The sequence below is a fragment of the Anolis sagrei genome, chromosome 2 (genome assembly GCF_037176765.1).
Source record: "Anolis sagrei isolate rAnoSag1 chromosome 2, rAnoSag1.mat, whole genome shotgun sequence".
Classification (NCBI taxonomy): domain Eukaryota; kingdom Metazoa; phylum Chordata; class Lepidosauria; order Squamata; family Dactyloidae; genus Anolis; species Anolis sagrei.
The window spans coordinates 221,144,180-221,169,711 of record NC_090022.1 but is presented as its reverse complement, the minus strand read 5'-3'; the positions used below and the strand labels follow the sequence as shown (position 1 = coordinate 221,169,711).

At 38.4% G+C, this 25,532-nt stretch overlaps 1 protein-coding gene across 2 annotated transcripts in view; it reads left to right on the top strand.

Moving 5' to 3' along the window:
• Positions 1-25,189, top strand: part of KANK1 (KN motif and ankyrin repeat domains 1) — a 122,807-nt gene extending 97,618 nt beyond the window's left edge. For both annotated transcript variants that reach the window (XM_060762251.2, XM_060762252.2), the window contains exons 3-12: positions 3,098-5,743; positions 8,674-8,877; positions 10,597-10,699; positions 11,520-11,741; positions 13,904-13,991; positions 16,810-17,029; positions 18,737-18,879; positions 20,609-20,809; positions 22,371-22,469; positions 23,956-25,189. In XM_060762251.2, the coding sequence (XP_060618234.2) occupies positions 3,098-5,743; positions 8,674-8,877; positions 10,597-10,699; positions 11,520-11,741; positions 13,904-13,991; positions 16,810-17,029; positions 18,737-18,879; positions 20,609-20,809; positions 22,371-22,469; positions 23,956-24,021 (3,992 nt within the window). In that variant the 3' untranslated portion in view covers positions 24,022-25,189. The remainder of the gene's footprint in view (positions 1-3,097; positions 5,744-8,673; positions 8,878-10,596; positions 10,700-11,519; positions 11,742-13,903; positions 13,992-16,809; positions 17,030-18,736; positions 18,880-20,608; positions 20,810-22,370; positions 22,470-23,955) is intronic.
• The last annotated feature ends 343 nt before the right edge of the window (positions 25,190-25,532 follow it).

The window sequence follows — 25,532 nt, the reverse complement described above, 5'->3', positions numbered from 1 at the left end:
TTAAACCCTTTTCATTATTATTTCATAGCAATTCTGATAGTGAAGGCTGTGCTATTGTTGGTGTTGTAATATATGTGGCATGATCTCTTTCTGAGATTGCTTCCTCTGTAATCCTAATGCTTTCTTGATGTCTTGTTGGAGTTCCACTACATTTGTTATACTTTTTTGTTGTGTATAAAGTAAAGTATAGAACTTTAGACAACATTCCTTGATCTTAGCTGGATTTACTGGGGCTGACACAAAAATGACACCAGTTTCCCCCTATGAGCTCTAGTTTTTGAGATACAGAACATATGCCATATATTAGTTGCTATCATCTTGCCTATAGAAAACTGTGATAACCAGATCTAAGAAACCAGAGCTGCTGAAGTCTACAGTGCAACTTTCTGAAACAGCATCCCAAATAACTCCAGGATCAGACCTAAAAACCAAGACACCAAGAAATTTTCTTGTTGTTGTTGGGTTGTGTTACTTGACATATTCTTCATGTGTCTTGGGGCTGCTTTTTGATTTGTTCCTATTATCACTTACTATATGCGCTCACTGCTAAGAAAGAGTGACATCTGATGTGATTCTCCATTTCTGAGCATTTTTTCCTTTCCTGTTTCATTATTTGCTACTCAGTTTAAAGTATCTGGAAATCAGATTGTCATACTGTTTTTAATGTTTTTATTTCCAGTTTAATCTTTGAATTTTCCCCAGAAACAGTACATTAAAATCTTATAGTTCAGGAAAAAGTAATATGAATTTGTTTAATGAGCTGCAGCACACTGGTTCTTTTCAATGCATAACAGACTTGAAATGATGAGCAGAATATATATTCTTGTATCACCTGTATATGTTTATAGAAATTCAGCATGATTTGTACATAGAACATTGTATATTAATGCAGACTTTCCTTGCACACACTGGAGATATGTTTGCATGTTTGTGACATTGTCCCCTCCCTTCTTTTTGGAGAGGCAAAGAATAATTTTGTTTAGGTCAGTGGCATTGAGTAGACGTGGCATATTGACCACATTTTTAGACAGCTTGATATATGGTTGTGCATCCAGCTCTCTAAGTAGTCTGAATACTAGCTATCATGGGCCTCATCTACACTGCCATATAAAATCCATATTATCTGCTTTGAATTGGGTTATACAGCAGTGTAGACTACCCAGCTGAAAGCAGATAATCTGTATTTTATATGGCAGTGTAGAAGGGGTCATAAGACAAACCGAAAAAGTACTGCCTATTTTTTAGAAGTGTCAATAGAAAGGGTGGCTTATGAGCCTTTTGAAAAGCTGCTCTGTTAAGTTGAAAGTACATACCGAAAAGGAGTGGAAAAAGAAAATAGTTTTATGCCTCCCTCTTAATGCAAACTGTGAAATCATCCTATGAAATTTGGTAAGCTGTTTTGCTATAGTTGTGCTAACACTTTTTGGTCACATTTTCCCTTTTACGGGGTGGAAAATGAGTAGGAATTAAAGGCAGGCATTTATGCAGGCAAAGAGCCTGCATGGTATATCAAGTTGTGATGAAGGAAACAGCTCTAGGCCTGATAGACTTATAATAGAATTGCATCTGTGGACATAAAAACAGGGAAATATTATGTTAATGAGAATGAAATCATAAGCTTTTCTATCAAAATCCTTATAAGATTCTTGGGGGGGGGGGGGTAGCCAGGTTATAGAACAAGTCTAGGTATAAATATTCTGCCTTGAGAAACTCAGTGTATATGTAGCAGTTTTATTTAGCTTGCTTTGGTGTACCACTCGTCTCCTGTGTCTGCAGGAAGCTGTACTGTCCTGACATCTGAGACGGTAGTTTCTCTTTCACCAGAGATATTTTAGAGTGCACTGAAATGGGTCTGACTGCATAGTTCTTTGCATGTCAACTCTGCACAGTGCAAGGATATAAAATAAGCTACATGAACAATCACAAATGAATGTGCTCCTGAGTAGAGGGCTGCTGTTCTTTTAGATGTCTTTGCCTTTCAGATCTGAAGAGCTTTGTGCTTAACACCTCTGTTGACAGTTTTTTTTCTCATTAATTAGTGGTGAGAGAAACATTTTTGTAACCCTTTGAAATCCTCTGTGTTGTATTGAATTTCTTTATGGTACGCCACTGAAGTCAGAATCAACTTGCCTTTCATAACAGAACAATACGTTAAACGTTGTGATGATGTGCTAGAAAAGTGGATTTTTTTAAAAAAATAATTTTACTGAAGTTTTTAAGAAAGGGATAAGATTAAAAAGTGTGGGGAGAAGGAAGGGGTGGTATCTTGGGGAGGGAGAGAAGGGTGTTGAGCTTGGGAATGGGTTGAGCGGGGTCGAAAAGAGATATTGTTGGATGGAAACAAAAAGGAGAGAAAAAGAAGGGGAAAAGAAAAAGGAAAAAAGAGGGGGGGGGAGAAAAGAAAAAAAGATTGACCTTCTAATCTTCTTCTTTGTGTTTTTGATTGCCTTTTCCAATCTGTTTCTCCTTGTTTGCTCCTCCTCTTGGAACTTGAAGTGGTTCAATTGCCATCCATTTTGTTCATTCTGTATAATCATATTTGTTTTATTCTCTGTTTTATATTTTTTTAACCTTGGTCCAATCTGTTGGCTTTATATGTTTGCCTTGGACTTTTTAACTACAAAGGTCAATCTGTCCATGTTCATATTCTTGAATATTTTTGTTATCCATTAATCCATAGAGGGTGTTTCACTTAGTCTCCACGTTCTGGCATACACTATCCTAGCTGCCATAGTCAAGTAGTGGAATAGTTTATCATTATTTATGTTCCATTCTATATTATGCTTAATAGGAAATGTTCTGGTTTAAATTGAATTTTTGTTTTCAATAGTTTTGGCAGATTTCTTTAAAGCATTGTGAAATTGTGATTGTAAGGAATGTTTCTTTAAAATGAAGAATGACTTTATGCAAAAACTACTTGTTAGTTTTAAGTTCAGACAAAATAATGCTGAAATGAAGTGTGTGCATGTTAAAAGTTGAATCAAGTAAAATGTAGACTCCCCAAAGTATGGGACTTTGATTCTTTTGACCAAGTAGTGTGCCTGTAATTTAATTTTGTGCAGCATTCTAAACATTACTCTTGTGTTTTCTCTTCTAGAAAAAGATGAAAATGCTTTGAACGGGGAGGATGAGAGAGATCAGAAAGATCCCTATTTTGTGGAAACACCGTATGGTTACCAGCTTGATTTGGATTTCCTCAAATATGTGGAAGATATACAGAAGGGAAATACTATAAAAAAGCTGAACATACAGAAAAAGAGGAAAGTGATACCACCTTTTGCAGCTGTGAAAAACACCACCCCCAGCCAATACAGTGGATGGACATCAAATGAATCTCTTTCTTCTTCCAACAGCGATGACAACAAACATTCATCTTTCTGTGCAGCACGGAGTCCAGCAGCAGCCGCTACCTCTTTCTCCACAAGGCCATCCTTGTCCTTCGAGGCCTCTCCAAGTTTTCTAACTATTCCTGAAAGCAAACAACTATTTCCTCCCTCACCACAGCTGCCTAGGCACAACCTTCATGTTACAAAAACGCTAATGGAAACTCGAAGAAGACTAGAACAGGAAAAGATGGCAATGCAAGCCAGTCCAGGAGACACTCGGAGGCCAAGGCTTGCCAGTTTTGGAGCTATGGGCTCAACAGGCTCACTTCCTTCCTTTGTTGGATCCAGTGGGCCCAACCAAGTGTCCCATCCATTTCAGAATGGGTATCAGGGCAATGGAGATTACAGTCTTCATCTAGCATCTTCTTTGGGTAGTTCCATTCGGCACAGCCCATTGAGTTCAGGTATTTCAACGCCTGTGACTAATGTGAGCCCAGTCCACCTACAGCACATTAGGGAACAAATGGCCATTGCCCTCAAACGCCTCAAAGAACTTGAGGAGCAAGTCAAAACTATCCCTGTACTCCAGGTAAAGATTTCAGTATTGCAGGAAGAGAAAAGGCAGATAATGGCAAAGCTCAAAAACCAAAGAATAGTCAACCAGAATGACACCGGCCATTTCAGAAAAAGATCTTATAGTGCAGGAAATGCAGAACACTGGAAGAATCTTTCCCCAGCAAGAGGAGGTGGGGAACTCTATATAGACTGCGAGGATGATACAGGGAGTATAGAACAGAGCTCAGAGAGGATAGAAGAATTTAGGCAGTTGACGGCTGAAATGCAAGCATTGGAGAAGAAAATACAGGACAGTAGTTACGATAATCCGGCAAACATACGAGTGAACCGAGCAAGTGTTACGAAAGAAAATAGGTCAGTTGCTGTAGGTACAGATGAAAGTATGGACAACATTGTTGTGTACAACAGAGCTTTGAGAGCATTCAGGGATATAGCAGTAGGGACAGAACTCGTGACTAAAGATTTTTTTGCTGGGGTGACAGAAGGGATGCTTGGTCTCTCTACAGAGGCTGAGAGAGAAATAGACCTCCAGCACCAGACCATTGAAGCCCTTAAAGACAAAATTTACCGGCTGGAGGTTCAGCTGAGGGAAACCACTCACGACAGAGAGATGACCAAATTAAAACATGAGCTGCAGGCAGCTGGGTCCAGGAAAAAATTGGACAAAGCACTGATGGCTCAGCCCATCCTCTTCAGCAGAGCAGTGGAAGCAGTAGTACAAACAAGAGACCAAATGGTGGGAGACCATGTGGATGTTATTGATTCCTCTGTGGGGAGTTCTCTCCAAATGTCTAGTGTTGGAATATTGTGTAAGCCTATGTTAACGAATTCAGCTGCGGGTCCAGATGTGCCCATGAATGGGTGGATTGTGAAGGAGAGAGAAGACATGTGTGACCAGTGCATTGGGAGCTCTGTTAAGACATGCAATCAGTGTGTGGGCACAGAAATTAGCATCTGCGAAACTGGGGTCAATACAGAAGAGTCTGTGGACAGACTAAGCCTGTGCAAAACTGAACTGAAAATCAAAGAAGTGCGGTCAATAGGTTGTGGAGCATGTTTAGATGAAACCGTCTCATGCAGCACAAACACAGAGACTTCTTGCAAATCAGATTCTGGAGTAATGGCAGTGCCTTGTACAGCTACCCAGGGAACCAATACAGTATTAGAAAAGACTGACCAAGTGACCAACACGGAAGTAGTCACTGTTACGGATTCCAGCACCAACACTTTTCTGAGCACTTATGATAAACAGACAAACACTGTGATTGTGGAGATGAGGACTGTGGCTGTTGGAGACGGCAGAGTCAAGGATGTGAATGCAGCTGCTAAAACCCGTTCGATTGGTGTGGGAACTCTGCTGTCAACCACTGCTAGTTTTGACAAATCTTCCCTCACAAAGACCAAAGACTGTGGAGTGGGGCAGATCAATATCAATGAGAACTACCTAGTTGGCCTCAAAATGAGAAACATTGCTTGTGGTCCTCCTCCAGTGTCCGTGGCACCATCCAGCACTAGAAGCATCGGTGTTGGGGACGAGTCTGTGTATGAGTCAGAGAACTTGGTGCTGGATTGCCCGCTTCCTCTTCCTGAGATGAAGACTGGTTTGGATCACTACATTGAACGAGTTCAGAAGCTTGTTCAAGAGCAGCAGATGCTACTTGCAGAAAACTATGCTGAGCTAGCAGATGCGTTTGGAGAACCTCACTCACAAATTGGCTCTCTTAATTCTCAGATCATCAGCACTCTATCATCCATCAACAATGCCATGAAATATGCAAGCACAGAGGAACTGCGAAACTTAGATGTGCCGAAACAGTGCATAGACCAAGCTGCTGAAACAGGTATGTTGGAACAGACTTTTTTATTTGTCTCAGTTGGTGATGTCCTCAAGAGCACAGCACAGGCTCTAGCAAAACTGCTTGCTTGCCACTCTGTGGAATGAAAAGACTGGGAAAGAGATTCCAGTCCTAATACTGTAGACAACACACTGTAGTGATGAGTAGTATCAGTGCTTGAATACTTAAAATAACTAAAAGCACTCAGTGACTGCATAATCGTCTGTTCTGTTTCCTAATATTTAACCTTTATATAGTCAGCATCTTAAGATCTCAATCCCCTCTCCTCCCCTTTAATAGCAGGATGTGACTAAATATATATGTGGAGGTATTTTGTAAAGAAAAATAAATATTCACACAAATCATCTTGTTTCTGCGACCATACTACATTTGCTTCTGTGCCTTTTCTACTCTCTAGTTTCCAAAAGTCAATTCTATTCCTTTTAAATATTGTTTCTTTATAATAAATCATACAATTTTCTCTTTAAACTGATATACTAGATATAGCCTACTATGCTAAATGTGGTCGATGTTTTCACAGGAAGTAAGTGATACAGGCATTTCAGAGAAGTGACTTGATACAGGCATTTCAGTGTGACTTGGATTTTCGTCCATTCAAAAACATCCTTCCCAAGAAAATAGATGCCAAGGAAGAATGTAGAACAAAATACTAGCCGCCTATTATGCAGTTACTATGATTTTGAGCATCAGCTGATCCACTTCCTCTATAGTTTTGCTGCTTAGCAAAAACAAGATTATCAATCCTTGTATAAAATTAACAGTTGATTTCAGAAGAAGATAAACATAGACATTCAGAGCCTAGTTTTCTCCATGGTCCTTTCTCAAGGTTCTCCTCCTTTCTATTTTGATAAACTGAATCATATTTATTAAAGCATGTGCATGGATCCTAATATAAAAATTCAGCATTAGTAACAAAATATTAGAAACCTGCAGCTCTTAAGTAATATCAGATACTTTATTGTGCAAATGATTTATAAACACTTGCTCCAGATACCAAACTAAAATGAAATGTAGTCAATGCAAGTATTTCCAGTGTTTTAGCACTATCCCATAGTTAAATTTAATTTTAATTACGGGGGGTTTTTTGCATTATTTTTCTTGTATGTAACTTACTCTGTGGTCTGAACCTAGGCTTGTTCAACTTAATTTATTCGGTTTTATAAATGTGATGTCAGTTTTGTGATATTTGCTGAGGAACCACTTGGGAGGATGAGAATATAAAGTACTAGGTATGCATTTTGTCTCCTTCATGTCACATGAAATTAGCTATGGTGATCACAGAGTTTGAGACTGTAGGTAATGAATCAGCCTCTAAATAAAACATTTTACTAGTGCTTGGGTTTTACATTCTTGCACAAAAATATTAAGGCATCATTTTGTAATACTCTCCTTTATAGAGCAGGAAAGCATCCTAATCAATCCATTATTATAAACAGAAGTAACACTGTATTCGTTTGCTCAACCCGTGACTTGTACCACTGCTTTTCATTCTGCAGTATCCATATTACAATAATTTTTACAAAGCATACACAGGTATATTAAAGTATGGGATTTTTTGGTAGTACAGTTTTTACAAATAGGGCAGGAACCAATGTCTCTCTCTCTCTCTCTCTCTCTCACACACACACACACACACACACACACACAGTTTTGTTAAAATCAGAACAATAAAAAGTTGGGTTTCTTTTTCTTTTTTTTCCAAATGCCCCAGATAGTTACTGAATGTTTATTGAGGGTCTCATATTCAGCTTGATTCATTTTCTTTATCTCCTGAAAAGACCTCAAGCATAATCTGGTAAATGTTCGTTACCTGAATGACAGTCCAGACTATTAAAGCATAAGGAACAGTTTTATATATCAGACCAGCTCTCATATACTGTTAACAAGTGGCCACCCTTTTTGGGATCAGATTCCTACAATTATCACAGGTTTTCTCTTTTTCCTTCACATGTAGAAGAACAGCATGTAGGAAACTGTGACGTGCAGTATCTAGAAGAGGTCTCTAATGATAAGAATGAGAAAACAAAGTGCCATATATACTTGTGTATAAATTGTCCTCGCGTGTATATGTTGAAGACAGGTTTGGGGGCCAAAAATATGGATTTTGCTTTGATCTGTGGATAAGTAGAATGTAAAAGTTAGGGCTTTTACATTCTACTTATCCACATTTCCCCTCTTTTAAAAAACATGTAGAGGGAACATACTTAGGAAGAGCTAAATAGAAGAAAAGGATCTGTTTATTTGAGGTGCTACAGTGGGAGATGTACATTGCATTGCTGATATTAAAATATATATATTAATAGAAATAGAGATGGGAAAAGGAATAAAAATCAGGTAACAGAATGAGAACACAACCTGTAAAAAAGGAGGGGGAGAGAAGAGCAAGGAAAACAACTTATTAGAGACCCAAGACACAGAGGCAAGAAGTGCTTCCATCTTATTACAGCCAAGACTATCCTCCCTCTTTCTCCAACTTTTTGTTTTGCCCTTAGCAAGGTTCATCAGTAATATGTGGGAGCCTGAAGAATGTGACCCACCTTCCATTTAGGCTGCTTGGGGTGGAGGCCATCTTTAATCAGGGCTTTCTGCATCAGCTTCTCAGCAGAGAGACTGTGGTAGCCATTTTTAATAGGGGCTTGCCTCAAATAAACCTTGAAAAAAGATAATCAAAATGAAAATAAGAATGTGTCTTTACCTGATTTTCATTGAAACATTGCACATTGTCTCTTGCTGTTTTGTGCACAAAGGTCAATTGGAAGAGCATGTAAGCTTGATTGTGTATACTTTGAAAATTGTGAAAGTGATGAAACAACTTCAATGATATACTTTAATAACAATAATCTATCGTTTGTGATATATTAACCTAGATTATTCATGAATGATTTAGTAGTTCATTTCCTTCTTTTTGTTTACAGAAGATAATCTGCCAAACACTCCACATGGTCACACTGGTAGTTCAAGTTCCCTAAAGTTGAAGTTAGGACATGAAATTGGGACCATAAGTGAGGAGAAAACAGCTGTACAGGGAACAGGACAGGACTGGAAACCCTCACCTTCTCAAGACAAGACAATGTCTCCAATTAATCTAACAGATGATCAGCTTGCCTCAGGGCTTTATGGTAATTCTGTTAAAAGGCATATACAAGCTATTACAATTTGTAGAGGAAAACATGTATGATTGATGTGGCTTCCATCCAGCAGAGTTCTGAACTGAAACCATATACAGAGAGGTACAATTAACTTATGCAGGAGACATGTAATTCACACGGGAAGGACAAGGTGTACTTTTGCTAAATGGAGCAAATATTTTTTACTGTTATTTGCTATAAGCAACCAGATTATTTGTTATTTGCTATAAGCAACCAGATCAGTATAAACCAGGCATGGGCAAACTTTGTCCCTCCAAGTGTTTTGGACTTCAATTCCCACAATTCCTAACATCCTGTAGGCTGTTAGGAAATTCTGGGAGTTGGAGTCCAAAACACCTGAAGGGACAAAGTTTGCCCATGCCTGGTATAAAAAATATCACTGCAGCCATTGTTAGCTGGTGGTTCCCACTTCAGTAAGATAGTGGATCTACTCCAGATCTCAATCCAAGATTTTGAACCTACTTTGGAAATAGGGTTGAACACACTAGGCTAAATTTGAGTTGAAACCTGGCGAGATTAACCACTGAGTTACTGTGGAAGTCAGCAACTTGCCCCATGAACTGTCAAAACATAATAGAATCCTATTTCTAACAAGATTAAGAAACAAAATCTTCTTATGTCAGAGTAAGCTTTAACATGACAGTCACTTGTTTAGTAACATCTTAATTTCCCTTTATGTGAATCAAAAGTGACAATGGATGGACAGTAATCATCCCACAAACTGTTGAAGCCAATGGGTGCAAATATGTACTGGTGTCTGGCAGATTGGGCGTGGGGATGGGACCCTTCTGCATCAGATAATTTAAGATATTTAAGATGCCCTGCTTTAAGAGGGCGATTGCATGACTTGCTTCATTAGCGTGTGTGCACACATGCAAGCACCCTCAAGTCATCTGTTCTGTGTTGTGAATGAAAGCATATTATTTGCTTTTGCTGTGCACAATTTTGATTTGAGAGTTAGACTGATATATTGGCCTTTTTGAAAGCATATTATAGGACTTCCTTGACAAGGACAAGTTAAGTAGTTATTTTTTGTTTGTTTAATGTATTGTTGAAAGTTTTCATGGCCAGAATCACTGGGTTGTGTAGGCTTTTTGGGCTGTATGGCCATGTTCTAGAAGCATTATCTCCTAATGTTTCGCCTGCATCTGTGGCAAGCATCCTCAGAGGTGGTGAGGATGCTTGCCACAGATGCAGGCAAAATGTCAGGAGAGAATGCTTCTAGAACATGGTCATACAGCCTGAAAAACCTACAACAAGCCTTTTGTTTGTTCATTTGTTTGCATCTAGATTGCAGTTCTTTTTTGGGTACTGTTACAGGCAAGCAATATCCTGATAGTACATTTCAGAAAACATAATATGCTCTGTATGTGTTTCTTATTACCTAAGCACATATTGACAGTGCATGAAGTGCATTGTTGAGTATGTGTACATTTCTGTGTCTCTATTTGAGATAGGATCATGGCACAATCTGGATTCTCCCTCAGATGTAGAAGTTCTATGCATATATATTAATACACAAATATAGGGATGATATAGGGATATGGCTGCTGATTGCCAAATGGGTGGGATAGTTCTTTGTGATCCCACTAGATGGGGTGGTATTTATCAGAACCACTCTATGAAATGTACATTTCTATTTAATTTTCTACAGAACCTTTGCTAATTACAGTCTTTATACTCTATTAGTATGTACGAGTGACAGCATGTTGAAGTCCATCATGAAGAAAAAGGATGGGAAAAAAGAGGAGAATGCAAAGAAGAATCTGCAGTTTGTTGGTATAAATGGAGGGTAAGATGCTCAGTTCTGAAATAAAGACTCCCTTAAATAGAATCAAACTTTAAAACTCAACTGATGCCATCATATCATTGCAAAAACTAAATTTCCCCTCCTCCTTTCTTTCTCCCATACAGAAGTCTTATATTTGGTTATTTTGTGGTTGGAATTGGATTTTCCCTTATATGTAGAACAATGTTTTTTGATGTCAGAAGCAACTTGAAAACTGCAAGTCGCTTCTGGTGTGAGAGAATCGGCCACTTGCAAGGATGTTGTCCAGGGGATAGCTGGATGTTTTACCATCCTATGGGAGGCTTCTGTCATGTCCCCACATGGGAAGCTGGAGCTGACAGATGGGAGCTCACCCTGTCTCATGGATTTGAACTGCCAACCTTCATATTAGCAGTTCAACTGGCACAAAGGTTTAACCCATTGCGCCACCACAGCTCCTTGTAGAACAATGACACTTGAAGATATTCTGTAATCTTCATAGCTTCTAATGTTTGTGCAACCCCTTTTCAACTTGATACTGCAGGAGTGGTCATATATTATACCTGGAATATTAAATAGTGTTGAGTAAGTTTGAGTAGTATCTAGCCTACAATTCTGAAATTAAGTAACTGCGTCACAAAAGTTAGCATTAAAACCATTTTAACTGTTATGTAGGGTATATCACAAAGCTTTTCCAGAAATTGTGACTGTTCCTCTGCCAAAAATGTATTGTAGGATCAGCAGGGTTTTACAAGCTATTGAAGTCATTATTCAATAAAAAGAATGTATGTATTGTAAACCACTTGCTTAAAATAAATATGTAATGGTTCATTTTGCTACATAGATATGAAACAACATCAAGTGACGATTCTAGTTCAGAGGAGAGTTCATCTTCAGAATCTGATGATGAGTGTGTTGGGAATGAATATGGCCAGATTGAAGAGAATGGTAGTTTGCTCCATGCGGAAGAACGGCATGGACTGAACGGGGAAGAGAAGTCTGTGGGAGTGGAAGGAGTAGTTCAGGACCAAGAGCCTGAGCCTGAAAAAGTGGAAATCCGTGAGAGGTATGGTATATCACCTGTGTGCTTTAAAATGTTGGGTTGGGAAAATTAAATCCATGGGTGCCTACATTTTTATGGGGTGGAAGTGCACTAGTTAAGACTTGTTGTATTGAGAAATCAGAAAGCAAGGGATCTTAAGCGTTTGAATTCCTTTCCTAGGAAGGCGAGAATTTTTTGTTCCAGCAGTCCTTCAAGAAGTGAAAATAGTCAACCCTCCACATTTGTTGTGGTTAGGGGCGCAGAACCCCCTTGAAAGTGAAAAACTAAATAAACAAATCTGCAAAAGTTCAAATGTGGAGATCTGTTGTTTTACAGAGAGGGCTTCTAATAGAGTGCTGTACTGCTTTTAATTGTACTATTTTTTAAAAAAATCTTTTTGAATTGTACTGTTATTATGCTGTTTTATTATTTTAATGGTATGTTTTCAAAGATTTTCAATATTATTAGCAATTTAATTACATTATAATGCTAACCATTTGTATGTTTTAGCTATATTGTATTTGTTTTCATTAGTAAGCTGCCTTGAGCCTTTCATGGGGTCAGGGGGAATGCCAGGATGTATGTAAAGTTGCTGCTACTAATGGTTCATCTGTTACCTTAGGGCAGGACAGCCCAACCTGTGGTCCTCCAGGTGTTTTGTACTTCAGCTCCCAGAATCCCAGACCTTTGGACAAGATGGATAGGGCTTCTGGGAGTTAGAGGCTGAAACACTTGGAGGGCCACAGATCGTTAAGGCCTGCCTTCATGTACAGAAAAGGCACTATAAAGTTGGTGGCTAAATGTCTTCACACAAATTACACCTTGTTTGACTGCAGGCTGAAAAAGTTGGTGAGAAAGACCTGTCATACAGAGGCTCAAACTGTTGTGAATATTGTTGGCACAAACCTGTTTACATTTGGTAAACAAAACCTTTTTTATATTAGCATCCATGATTCAACACAATGCTCCTCTTTGTGTAGCAGATACGTAGTACTGCATATCTCATTTTCATTGCTTCATTTGTAATGAGATTAATTGCAGCATTTTAATTCCTTTTCCATGTTCAGCTGTTAAAATGCTGATCCATATTAAGACTCATAGGGCTGGAGATACCTGATGATTCCAGTATAATTGAAAAAAACTGCTGAACACATCAGAAACAGCACTTACAAGTTTTATGAATTAGTCCAAACCAGGATCATATCATATAATTAACATAAGTGATCTGAGAGATGTTTGCATACACATAGACATAAACATATACATTTTATTGATCAGCCAATTGGCCTTATCAAACATAGAAATAAAGAGTTGCACTGAGATAGGTCTGAAACCCATAAATCTTTATAAATGTTGCACAGTAACCTTTGTAAAGATATGTTTGACTTTATCACTGTTTCCAGTAATGTTTATAATTACTTTTGGTGGGGTTGGCTTTACACCCAGTTGTTAAATTTGGACATTTTTTTCATTGTTTTAAGGCAGTGGTTCTAAACCAGCGAGTCACCAGGTGTTTTGCCCTACATCTCCCAGAAATCCCAGCTAGGGATGAGAGGACCTTTCGGAAACGCAAAATTATATGTGTAACCTCCAACTCTAACTGATGGACTCTTTCCCTAACAAAGCTTATTAATTATAATAATTGTGATTGAATCAAAGGTGTGTTTAGACTAGAATTCTGTTATTCTGGTGGGTAGTCAGATGCCTATGAGACACCTGTAAGTAGTACGGCAATCATATCTACAGATTCTGCATCCACACATTCAATTATCCATTATTTAAAAATATCCCTCCCATCCACCCCAACAAAAATCCAAAAAGGCAAACTTGATTTTACCATTTTATGTAAGGGGTACTATTTTACTACAACATTAGATGTAATAAGACTTGAGCATTGATTTTGCTATCCACATGAGCAGAACCAAACCCCAATAGATACAAGGGGTCCACTGTATAACAGTGTCCACCCACTTGTGAGTTTACTAAATAGATAGAGTGATAAAACGCTTCTTGATACTTTGTGAAGCCATCACTTGGCACTATTCCTTCAGATAGAAAGAAATTCCATTGAGCTCTGCTGACAAAAGCAAATTCCACATTTCCACTTTTTCATCCCTCCCAACACTACTCCTAAATTCCCAGTAGTATCAGTCTAAACACCTTTCTTGTTTTCCTTTTGTTGTCAGATATGAACTGAGTGAAAAGATGCTCTCTGCATGTCAGCTTCTTAAAAGTAGCACTGACGATCCCAAGGCCATGAACAGCAAAGAGACAGTAAGTCCAGCATAGTTTGTAAATTAGACATTCTGTCGTTCTTTGTCATGCTAAAGGTTCCATTTGCACAATGAAAAAGTTACCTGTCAATAAAAGGGCAATCCAAAAACATCACCAGTTTTCATGCTGCAAGTTTCCAGATCTCAGTTTGGTTAATGTAGGTCAGGGGTCCTCAAACTAAGGCCCGGGGGCTGGATACGGCCCTCCAAGCTCATTTACCCTGCCCTCGCTCAGGGTCAACCTAAGTGTGAAATGACTTGAAAGCACACAACAAAAACAACAACACTTCTATCTCATTAGCCAAAAGTAGGCCACACTTCCCACTGAAATACTAATAAGTTTATATTTGCTCAAATTGTTCTTCATTTTAATTAGTGTATTTTTTAAAGTGTTTTTGCACTACAAATAAGATATGTGCAGTGTGTATAGGAATTCGTTCATACTTTTTTCAAATTATAATCCAGCCCTTCAACAATTTGAGGGACTGTAACCTGGCCCTCTGTTTAAAAAGTTTGAGGACCCCTGTTGTAGGTCATGACTAGGACTATTAGAAGAAAATATTGTATTACAGTTTTCTTCTTCTTCCTGGAACACTCTTGCAGTAGAATAAAACTGTTTAACCTGTTTAGAAGAACACTTGGAGCTTTTTTTATCGTGTAAGTCGCTTCTGGTGTGTGAGAATTGGCTATCTGTAGAGACATTGCCCAGGGGATGCCTGGATATGTTTCTATCCTGTGGGAGGCTTCTCTCATGTCCCCACATGGGAAGCTAGAGCTGACAGATGGGATTCGAACTGTCAACCTCCAGGTCAGCAGTTCAGCTGGCACCGCGGCTCCTCACATTGAGCTGCTGTGAAATGAAGTATGCTATATTATATCGTAAAATGTGTGGATATACTGAAAGCAAGTATTCTGTGCCTTAAATTAGAGCAATGTGGACTCTGTGGCACTAATCTAGTTCCGTCTGAAAAGACCTCTACAACCTTATTGTACTGATAGCTACTGGAAACAAAAGAACCTTTAGTCTAAAGATTGCATCAAATAAATTGTTGGAAAACATTTAATGATATTCTTGAACTGAGTGCTCCTAACATTTATGGGAAAGTACACAAGTACACTTCATTATGAAATTATAAAGTTTTATGTTGTGATGAGTAATGTGCCTCTTACCAAACATGGCAATAAATATTTTATCTATCTCTGAGTTTTTGAAATTGGACTGTGTTGTTCAAATAAGTAAGCTCAATCTCATTGGCCAGCAAGTTTAGCATTTCAGTCTCATGTGTACTGAAATAGGTTCTGTTATCTTTGGGAATTCTTGGAAACTATTCTTTGGGCTTATTTTGACACTTTTAAAATGAAAAGCTGTTGTGCATCTACTGAGGAAATGCCTAGCTAAATAGCAGCATAGATTCAATTCAGACTTTTTGGAGGTCTTGTTATCATGGAATGATTTCAGGTTCTCTGATAAACAGTCTCAGTGTGTAAATATGATTTCTAAAAAAAGAGATTTCATTGATTATTTGGCATGTCTGGTGCAGGTATTTTTGCATTATTGATTACCCTGCTCTCAGTTACTCCACTTCTGTGGCACAAGCACTTTTGGCTTATATTGTTACCAAAATACTAGAGTTTGTGCTTTACCCAGTGCTTTATATATTACAAATACTCTTTGTATATGCTACATTACTCCGAAGCAGCTGAAAGAGGAACATAAAATCTCATTTTGTTGATTAATGTCTGGTTTATGTTAAAAGCTAATGTTTCATTTTTCAGATAGTGAACAAACAAACAAACTGGCAATATTTAATTTAAATACAGACATGTTACTGGATCAGTATACAACGGGATCTTGTACAATGCTTGGTACTGAGAGAAAGATATTGGCAACATATGCATTTATGCATCTGATGAAGTAGCCTTAAGTCTATGAAAGTTTATGCTTTCTCTCAGTTTGAGATATGCTACAAGACCCCCTTGCATAGCAGTATTTAAAATAATGATGGCCCAAATAGGCACACGGGTTATTGAAACTTTTGTCCAAACACTTTCTTAAAGCTACCACTTCAGACTGTTTGCTCATAGGCTGTCAAATCTGTGTTGGCATAGCATTCCAGTAAATCAGTGGTTCTCAGCCTGTGGGTCCCCAGGTGTTTTGGCCTACAACTCCCTGAAATTCCAATCAGTTTACCAGCTGTTAGGATTTCTGGGGTTGAAGGCCAAAACATCTGGGGACCTACAGGTTGAGAACCACTGCAGTAGATGGGCACAATCATGGAAAAAGGTAGAGCAGGGGTTTGCACCAACAATCTAGCAGCTGCATTTTGGATAACTGATTTGTCGGTACTCTTCAGTGGCAACCAGATGCACAGCTCATTACAGAGGTCTTACCTAACATGAATGACTCTGCCATTTTTGTCAAGAGTTGTTGCAACCAATGAAGGAGCTGAACTAGGAAGAAAGCCAAATTTAACAGCACAACAAAATTTACTTATCTAATCTATCAGAAGGAGTGCAACCTTATCCGGCATGGGGTTAGGCAATCCTGGATAAGGTAATCCCAGCAGTTTCATTAAAGTGTTCACTAGCACAGAAAACAAGATGAAATCCTAAGAGGCCCATGAAATCCTAAGAGGCCCATATTTTACAAAATAAGTAAAATATGAGTTTGAAAGGGCCAACAAGGGATGTATTTTCAACTTTTCCCCCTGTGTGACAGCTTTGGGTATTTTGGCCTGACATTTTTCAAAGAAGACTATAATTTCAGTATCTTTTATAAATAGAACGTCTCTTTGATAATTTCTGTTTGTTTTTGCCAGCGATTTTGTTTAAACACCATCCAGCACGAGTGGTTTCGTGTGTCCAGCCAGAAGTCGGCTGTTCCTGCTATGGTTGGCGACTACATCATTGCTTTTGAAGAGGTTTCTCCTGTAGTCCTTAGACACATTATCAACATGGCAGATGGGAATGGCAACACAGCTCTCCACTACAGTGTTTCTCACTCTAATTTTGAAATTGTGAAGTTGCTTTTAGATGCAAGTAAGTTGGCTACTCTGAAATGTTTGTGTGACATTCGTATCTCCCACGATGTTCCTCCTTCCTTCTCTCTGAAAAGCATAACATTACCCAATCTCTGTGCAACTTTGTCTTTAAGCATATCCAGTATTCTAATATCTTTAACCTCTTCCTTTCTAGCATGAATTCCAGATAACTTTTTACTTCACCAGGCCTTTGCTTTTAGTTCAGGCTTGGAATGCTAGCATTCTCATTAGTGAATGAGAAGGAAGTGATTTTGATAATTTCCTTACTCATACACAACCAATCAGTTCAATCAATTATTGTAACTTCAGAGAGGACAATGTATAAGTTTTCATTTCTCTGTTTTCATTTTTTCTTTTTTTAAAGTTTTTTTTAAGATTTGAAGAAGTAAACCAGCAAGCAATGCATTGTCTGTTTGTCTGTTCTGAGTTTGTATTTCCAAACTATCCAGCTAAGAAATCTCCAGATGACATAACTGTGATTATAATGGAGTACTTTTTCAAAATCAACATGTGAAAAAAGTGTTTTCATTTGCTTAATAAGTTTGTAGCATCTTGCATACAATTTGGAGTGGTCTTTATCATCTCCTATAGATCTTTGACTAAACTCTTATCTTACCACCCAGAAAGTGTCAAGGCATTTAAGCCTTTCCAAATGCTGTATCTGCAATATCTAAATGTGCTGTCAAACATAAATACACAATCAGTTGTTTATGAGAATGTATTGTGAAATGCAAATCTTCATTTGCACTCCAACAAAGAGATAGTAGTGTTAACTCTCATGATTCAGAAATTGCTTTGTGACGTAATTTTACTGATTTATTCTGTTGTCCATTCTTTTTATAATATCACTTGGTGATTTTTCTTGAACCCAACAATCAATATATTTTTTAGTTTCTTTGCTGTTGATTTACCTTGCTGGAGCCTTTCCAGAAGTATGTGGGTTCCTTCTTTAAAATGTTACTGTTTATAATTAGATCAGTGCATCACTGATCGACTGCATAGAAAAATTAGCAAGTTTGGTAGTATCTCGTTTAAGAACTCTAGGGAAGAGACAATTAACTGATGTACAATAGCTGGATGAAAGTAGCAACTTCCTTGGTTTCTGGCACTTCCTCAGAGGAATTGAATGGGTTTTAGTCCCATAGAAATACTCTTTGGTGGAGGAATCCATTTAACTGTTCAGTCATGTCTGAAAGCTTTATAAAAAGGACAAATACTGAAGTGCTTTGTTCAAATATTTATTGGTGGTATAAAAGGACAGAGTGTCAAGGAGACAGAACTTCTTAATATTTCAGGCGCTATTTCACTATTTATGTCATGTTTCTTATGTAAATCTGAGGTTTTCCCACTACATACCTGAAACTCTCAGCAGAAACTGGTGCTGTCTCCAGCTCATAGAATTTGGGAACAATGGCCTTTAAGTTAACTGTCTTAGCAATTGGGTGAAATGTGGCTTTGAGCCTTCTTTCCAGATCTGCTGCTGCCATGCACACTATAAAGAGAGAGTTGTTTTCTTTATTTGGCTGAAGAATCATCTCTCCTCTCTTTTCCCCTTTGCAAGTTCTTCTGAATCGTCTTTATTATGTAAGCAATTACTGCATTTCCAAAAGACTGTTCTAATAACAGTTTATTCAGTTGTTTTGCACAATTGCAGCTTTTATGCCTCCAACTTTCTCAAGAGATTCTCTCATCTATCCTCCTGCAGATGTCTGCAACGTAAATCATCAGAACAAGGCTGGCTATACCCCCATTATGCTGGCTGCTCTTGCAGCTGTGGATGCTGAGAAAGACATGAGAATTGTGGAAGAGCTCTTCGCCTGTGGAGATGTGAATGCTAAAGCCAGTCAGGTGGGTACTGATCTGTGCTTGCCTTACTGAACACTTGAGGAGACAGTCACATAAAATAAAGAATCACTGTCTGGTGTGGCATCATGGAAAGAGAGCTTACGCTGTGCTACCCCTCTCTGTTACATTACTTGGAACAAGCTATTTGTTTTTTGCCCTGGTGCATGCAAGAGAACTTCACTATAGATATTGCTGGTATATGGTAATGACCTGAGTTCACAAAGTTATAATTCTTAAGAAATGATTTAATGGGAATTGCCAGAGGTTAGCCAGTTAGAGTTTGTTTTAATATATGCTTTTTTATAACAAACTGCCGGGGGGGGGGGGGGGGTGTAAGCATTAAGTGTGAATTTATCTTATTGTTGATGAAACAAGTAAAGAACAACACATTTGCTTCTCCTCTTTTTGTGTTTATATTACTGGAAAAGGTGACCCTCTATTAAAACAGTTCTTAGAGTTAATCAGAGATAACATCCTTTAGGTCAGTAGTCCTCAACCTGTGGGTTCCCGGATGTTTTGGCCTTCAACTCCCAGAAATCCAGCTGGTAAACCGGCTGGGATTTCTTGGAATTGTAGGCCAAATCACCTGGGGACCTACAGGTGGAGAACCACTGCTTTAGATTGTCCTCATCATGTTCTGTTCAAAAACACCTGTTCATCTTAGAGAGTGAAGGCTAAAAAGCAAGCCCCTTAACAAATTGAAATGAACTGCTTGTTGCATATTTATTTATTTAAAACATTTATATTCCGCCCTTCTCACCCCAAAGGGGACTCAAGGCAAGCATTTCATGCTGGGGCATAAAATAACTATGAATATATACAAACATTAAAATCAGTCATATCTACCTTAAAATCAAATGTTTAAACCCATCTCAAGACACCATGCTGGCTCCAGTCAGCAGAGTAGATTTACTATTATTGCATCATTACATTGCCCCAAAGGCTTGGTCCCACAGCCAGGTCTTTACCAACTTTCTGAAGGACAGAAGGGAGTGGGCTGATCTATTCTCGCCAGTAAGGGAGTTCCGGGGGGTAAATCACTGAGAAGGTCCTCTCTCTCCTCCTTGCCAAATGTGCCTGTGACGGTGGCAGGACCGAGAGCAGAGCCTCCCCAGAAGATCTTAGTCTTTGCAGTGGTTTGTAAAAGGAGATGCATTCTGACAGGTAAACTGGGCCGGTGCCATTCATATATTCGGTATGAGTAAATACAGATGGTGATCTAGTATGGTATAATGGTATGAATGTTGTACCAGGACTCTGGAAGTCCAGTGTTCAGATTTCTACTTAGTAACGGAAACTCACTCTTCCTCACCTGTGGCAAATAATACTCTTTAAAGCACTGTTTTTCAAATTCTGCTTCTCCAAGTACTTTGGTCTTCAGCTCCAAGAAATCCCAGCCAACTTATCACCTTTTAGGAAGTGTGGGAGTTGAAGTCCATAACACATGGAAGAATGGAGTTTGAGAAACACTGCTTTAGAGGAAGGCAGAAAGCAAACCTCTAAATGTATCCTGCCAAGAGAACCCTAGGATAAGAGTGAAATAAGCCAAGAGTCTATATGAAGGGGCATTCCCATGTATGAATGCTGATATACAGTTCAGTCAGACTGTATGTAATAACCAGTAAAACTTCAGGCCAGTCAGGAATTATCCTTATGGTCATTTTCCTTCAAAAAAATTGATAGGTACTGCATTCCATAACTTTGGATATAATTTTTGTTCCTTTGTATGCAGGCTGGTCAGACTGCTCTGATGCTTGCTGTCAGCCATGGACGAATAGATATGGTGAAGGCTCTGCTCGCTTGTGGTGCAGATGTCAACATCCAGGATGACGAAGGCTCCACTGCTTTGATGTGCGCTAGTGAACATGGACATGTTGAGATTGTCAAGCTTTTGCTGGCTCAGTCTGGATGTAATGGCACCCTGGAGGACAATGTGAGTTACCTCCACAAACTCTCAGTATCCCATCTGATTCAGGTTCATAGTTGGCTGGAATGCTTCTTGTGGCAGAATTGGGGAGGGTCCAGGTAGACCTAGTTATCTTGTCATCTGACTGCCAAGACATAATATTTAAAAGCACATATAGGATGAGTAAATACACTAACTACAGTTTCATACTGTGGTTTCCCTGAAGACATGATGAACTCTGTACCTAGTCTGATCTTTTATGCATTAACTATAGTGTGATTTTACACAAACCATTTAAGATCTTGATGCAAACAAAAAGCATAACCAAATTGTTGCAGTTCTGATATTAGTTTTAATCCTGCTTAGGGTTATGTGTATTTAATTCCTATATAGGTTGGAAGAAATCTGGATCTGCCAATCCTTAGTCCTTGGCAATTGTATTGATATATAAAATTGTATGTGTTGGCCTTCAGTGATAATAAAATCTTGCTCACTTCCATATTACATTCTCATGTATGAAATATTTATACTTTATAGTACCTGTATCTGGGTGTTCTAAATCCTGAATAAAGCAAACATGTGAGGAGGGACAGTGTGCAGAATGTTTCTTTCCGAAGAGAAAACCTTTTATGCCTAGAAGATGAATAGAAATTGCAATGGAGGGTGGTAATGTTCCACATCAACCTCACATTTGTTACATTTGGGTTTTAGAATACTTTTCTATTCTGTTGTAAAGTGCAATTGCAACATGTGTGTGGTTGCAACATGTGAAGTGGTATTATTTTAGTTATAGTGTATACTAAACTTGTAAAGTTTAGATCTAAAAACCTAAAACCATAGTGCAGGAAAAGGTTGTAAGTTGCTTTGACTGTTTTGAATGTTGTGCTTATATAACTCTCTGCCAAATTCTCTTGGGAACTGTCTTGATTTAAATTTTTCTCTTGGAAAATAAGATGGTTAAAAGTGAAATTAATTGGATCAGTAGGTGGAGAACCGAAGCAAACAGCCAAAGATTTTTTTTAATGAAAACTGTGGTTAACAGTAAGATAATGTAAAATATTTAATTACAGCAGCATCTTTTTTCAGTGGTACACCAAGTTCCTTCTACCACACTGTCATATTGAGTAGTGGTTTGTTCTCTAGTATAGCAGTTTACACATAAAGGAAAATCAGTCAAAAAGAAGCCTCAGTTTAGAAGAATTTGCAGTTAAGAATAGATAATGTGGTTAATTTAATGATTTATCATAGCTAATCTTTCTGATTTATTAAGCTTTCTCTCTTCTTCACATTTTCCCTTTTCTGCCCTCCTCCAAAATATAATTCTCTTTTTCATTAAACAGAGATTTATTCATAATTATTTATAATTGGCTTGTGTTTTCGGCTTTGTTGAGAAACAAATAAATTCCCGATTATCACATTCTCCCCACCCGCCCAAATGTGCAAAACTTATCACTTGATTTCTATATTTGTCTGGTTGAATGACAGGGACAGTCATTGAATCCCTGCTGGCTATCTTACTTATTTCATATAAAAAGACTTACATAAACCTCATCTTTATTTTATGTTTTTCCTTCCCTCTTCTTCTAAGGATGGGAGCACAGCACTTTCAATAGCCCTTGAAGCTGGCCACAAGGATATTGCTGTTCTTCTCTATGCTCATGCAAACTTTTCCAAAACCCAGTCTCCGGTGAGTTGGGAAGTGCTATATTCCTCATTTTGGGCTTCTGTGGTGATTGGAAGCCTTTCTGGGTCATTGGGCACATCTACACGGGTAGGAAACCCTGACTTCACTCCTTGCGTCCTTCCAACGTGGCAGCAGGACAGAGTCCAGTGTTCCCAACTGAATGGCCACCCTTAGCTTGGGGGTCCTGTGTGTCATTGCTGTGGCAGCCCTATTTCTCCAAACAGCCATTGCTGACATTTGCGAGGGTGTCTGCATGGCACAGAGAGGGGCCAGGGGAGGGGGGTGATGCCCCTTCCCTCTCCAGGTCTCACAGGCACCCTTGGAAATGTCAGCAATGCCTCCCAGGAATGACTTGGAGCAAATGCAAGTTAGCCCCCATCCCTGAGTTTAGAAACAGCAGTAATGATATTGTGTGTTAACCATATTACATGAGCTATATCAGCTGTCAGAATTTAAAAACCATGAAAAGACCTCTCTCTTCCAGAAGGCCTACCCAGACAGTCTGTAAACATGAATTTTAAGTGTCCTTTGTTTGATCTCTTTTTGTGTGTTTTAGTATGTATTCTGTAGAGATATGATTTGATGTGTAACTTTTATGGAGGTACGTTTTAGTGTGAATTTGTAGTGTTTTTAATGTGCTTATGTATTTTAATTGTTTTGTAACCCACCTCGAGCCATGAGGAGAGGTGGATAAGAATTATTATTATTATTATTATTATTATTATTATCGTCTTCCTTGCTTGCCATATATTGCCAAATTTTTTTTTCTTGTGACTTCTGGAATTTCTTACTACAAAAAGTCATTAAAGGCACGCTAATAATAAGAAGAATCAAAAACATTATTAGTTACCTGCCTTTCTCACTGTTCGAGGTGGGGGATAACCTACATAAAGCACATTATCTCTCTCTCTCTCTCTCTCTCTCACACACACACACACACACACACACACACATATATATATATATATATAACAAAGATTAGAACACTAGTACTCACAAAATGTAAAATTAGAATTCATAGTTTAAAAATGGCTAGGTAAGCCTGCAGGAAGAGATGGGTATTTAATTGTGTTTTCCAGCAGGTCATAGGGGCAGCTAATAAAAAGGTCCTCTGGGTTTTAAATAACATCTAAAGGACCAGTGAGAAAGCCAGGTTGCACATTTACCCACTGTAGTCTCTAGCGTGGAGGTGATACATTCTGCAGTCCTTTTATATTGAAAAAGTTCTTTTATATTGTATAAAAAGGTTCCTGCCCCATGCTATTTTTTCTTCCCATCCACCTCCATGTCTGCTGTTGCAAAAACTATCTCCTCTGAGCACCATCTCATGAAAGTTTCAATGCTTCAGGCTTGAACTGTCGCTGCTAGAGCTGCACTGATCCTCAATTCAATACAAGTAGTCAGTGAACTGAAGAGTTCCATGACTTTCTGCAACAAGCTCCATTATTTCCCATTTTCTAACCCTCCTCTCTGCCTTTTTCTTTTCTAGGGCACCCCGAGGCTCGGAAGGAAGCCATCTCCTGGTCCTGCCCACAGAAGCCCGTTTGATTGCTAGTGCACAGCATTTGTCTGTTAAACACTAATGTCACCTCCCCGAGCTGCTAGTGGTTACTGTTTTACAGTGACAGATATTGAATGTAATTGCCTTGTGCCTGAGCTCACCAGCAAACAAAGCAAATCTGTAGAGCTAAAGACAGAAAAGGGTTAGGACAATGTCCCTGTTACACAGCATTACTCAGGATCATGTATTGGTGGTACATGGAGTGGTTGATTGATGATTTCCGCTTCCCCTGCATCTCCACGGCCATTTATGTGTACTTGGTCACTACACAGATTACACAAGGGTCTCCGTGCTGCTGCAGAATCTAATAGGTATACCATGAGGTATAGGAAAACGTTAGCATGGTATGTTGGTGTTACAAGACCCACTATGGAGGCACAGGAGAGGCAGATAGGCTCCAAACGGCATCTCATAGCCTCATGAGTCTTCACTTTACTTATCTTTTCAGCCTCCTAAAATTGGCATAACATTTTTGTGAGGGTGTGTTTTGGGAGCTATAGTATATACCCTTCTGTTACCTTACATAAAGGTCTTTTTTTAAGCTATTTGTTCAGTTATGACTGTATTCCCCCATCCAGACAAATCTTATTGGCTTTTTAAAGTTATGTTCTTTACAGGTATTTATATTTGCTACTGTTGAAATTGTTGGCAAGAACATTTTTATTATAACTGTCATTCCACAATGGTTTTGAGTCTTGTTTTAAAGCTTATTTTAAATTCTAAATGTGGCAACTGCTTACTACATTAGCTCCTTGGAATCTCAGCGGGTGGATTGGTGCATTCACCCTGGAAGATGGACTGGTCTATTACCTGGGACTTGCTAAACAAAGTGCTGCCGATTTGTACAGCTTTTATATAAAGATTATGTCAGTATTTTTGACACTTTCTATTCTATAATAACAACAACAATAATGCTGTATTTCCGATATAATAGCTGTTAATAGACTTTTATTAATTGTCATTGACATGAACGCTGACATACATTGCAAAAAGTTAATCTCTACTGAAATGAAATGTAGTTCTGGATGTTCCTGGGCAGCGCAAACACACACATATATGGATTGCTTATTTCCCTGTCATGTTCACTTCAGTTCAACGCATTTAAGTGTTTGAAGTGCCTTAGACTCTTGCCATATTTTCAAAATAAAATTTCCTTATTTTATTCCTGTCTTCTGTTGTGCTTTGTAGCTTTGGGAATGCAAGGTTTCGACTATGCTTATTTACCTCTGTTAATTTGTGATTAGTGCCAGTCTTTAGCTATACATTTTAGCTTCAGGATATTTAAAAAAATATTGATAACATACAAAGAATATTTACAATATAATAAAAAGTATATAAAAGGGGAGAAGGGGAAGATTGGGGTATGTTGACTTCCATCTACTTTGTGGTGTTGTATAGTCCTTTCAAAGTTCACAAAAATTGAATCTTTTCTCTTCCTTACATCCCCTTTCTATCTGTAACCACTTATGAAACACTGGGTTGTTGTAGGAAAATTGGGTTGATAT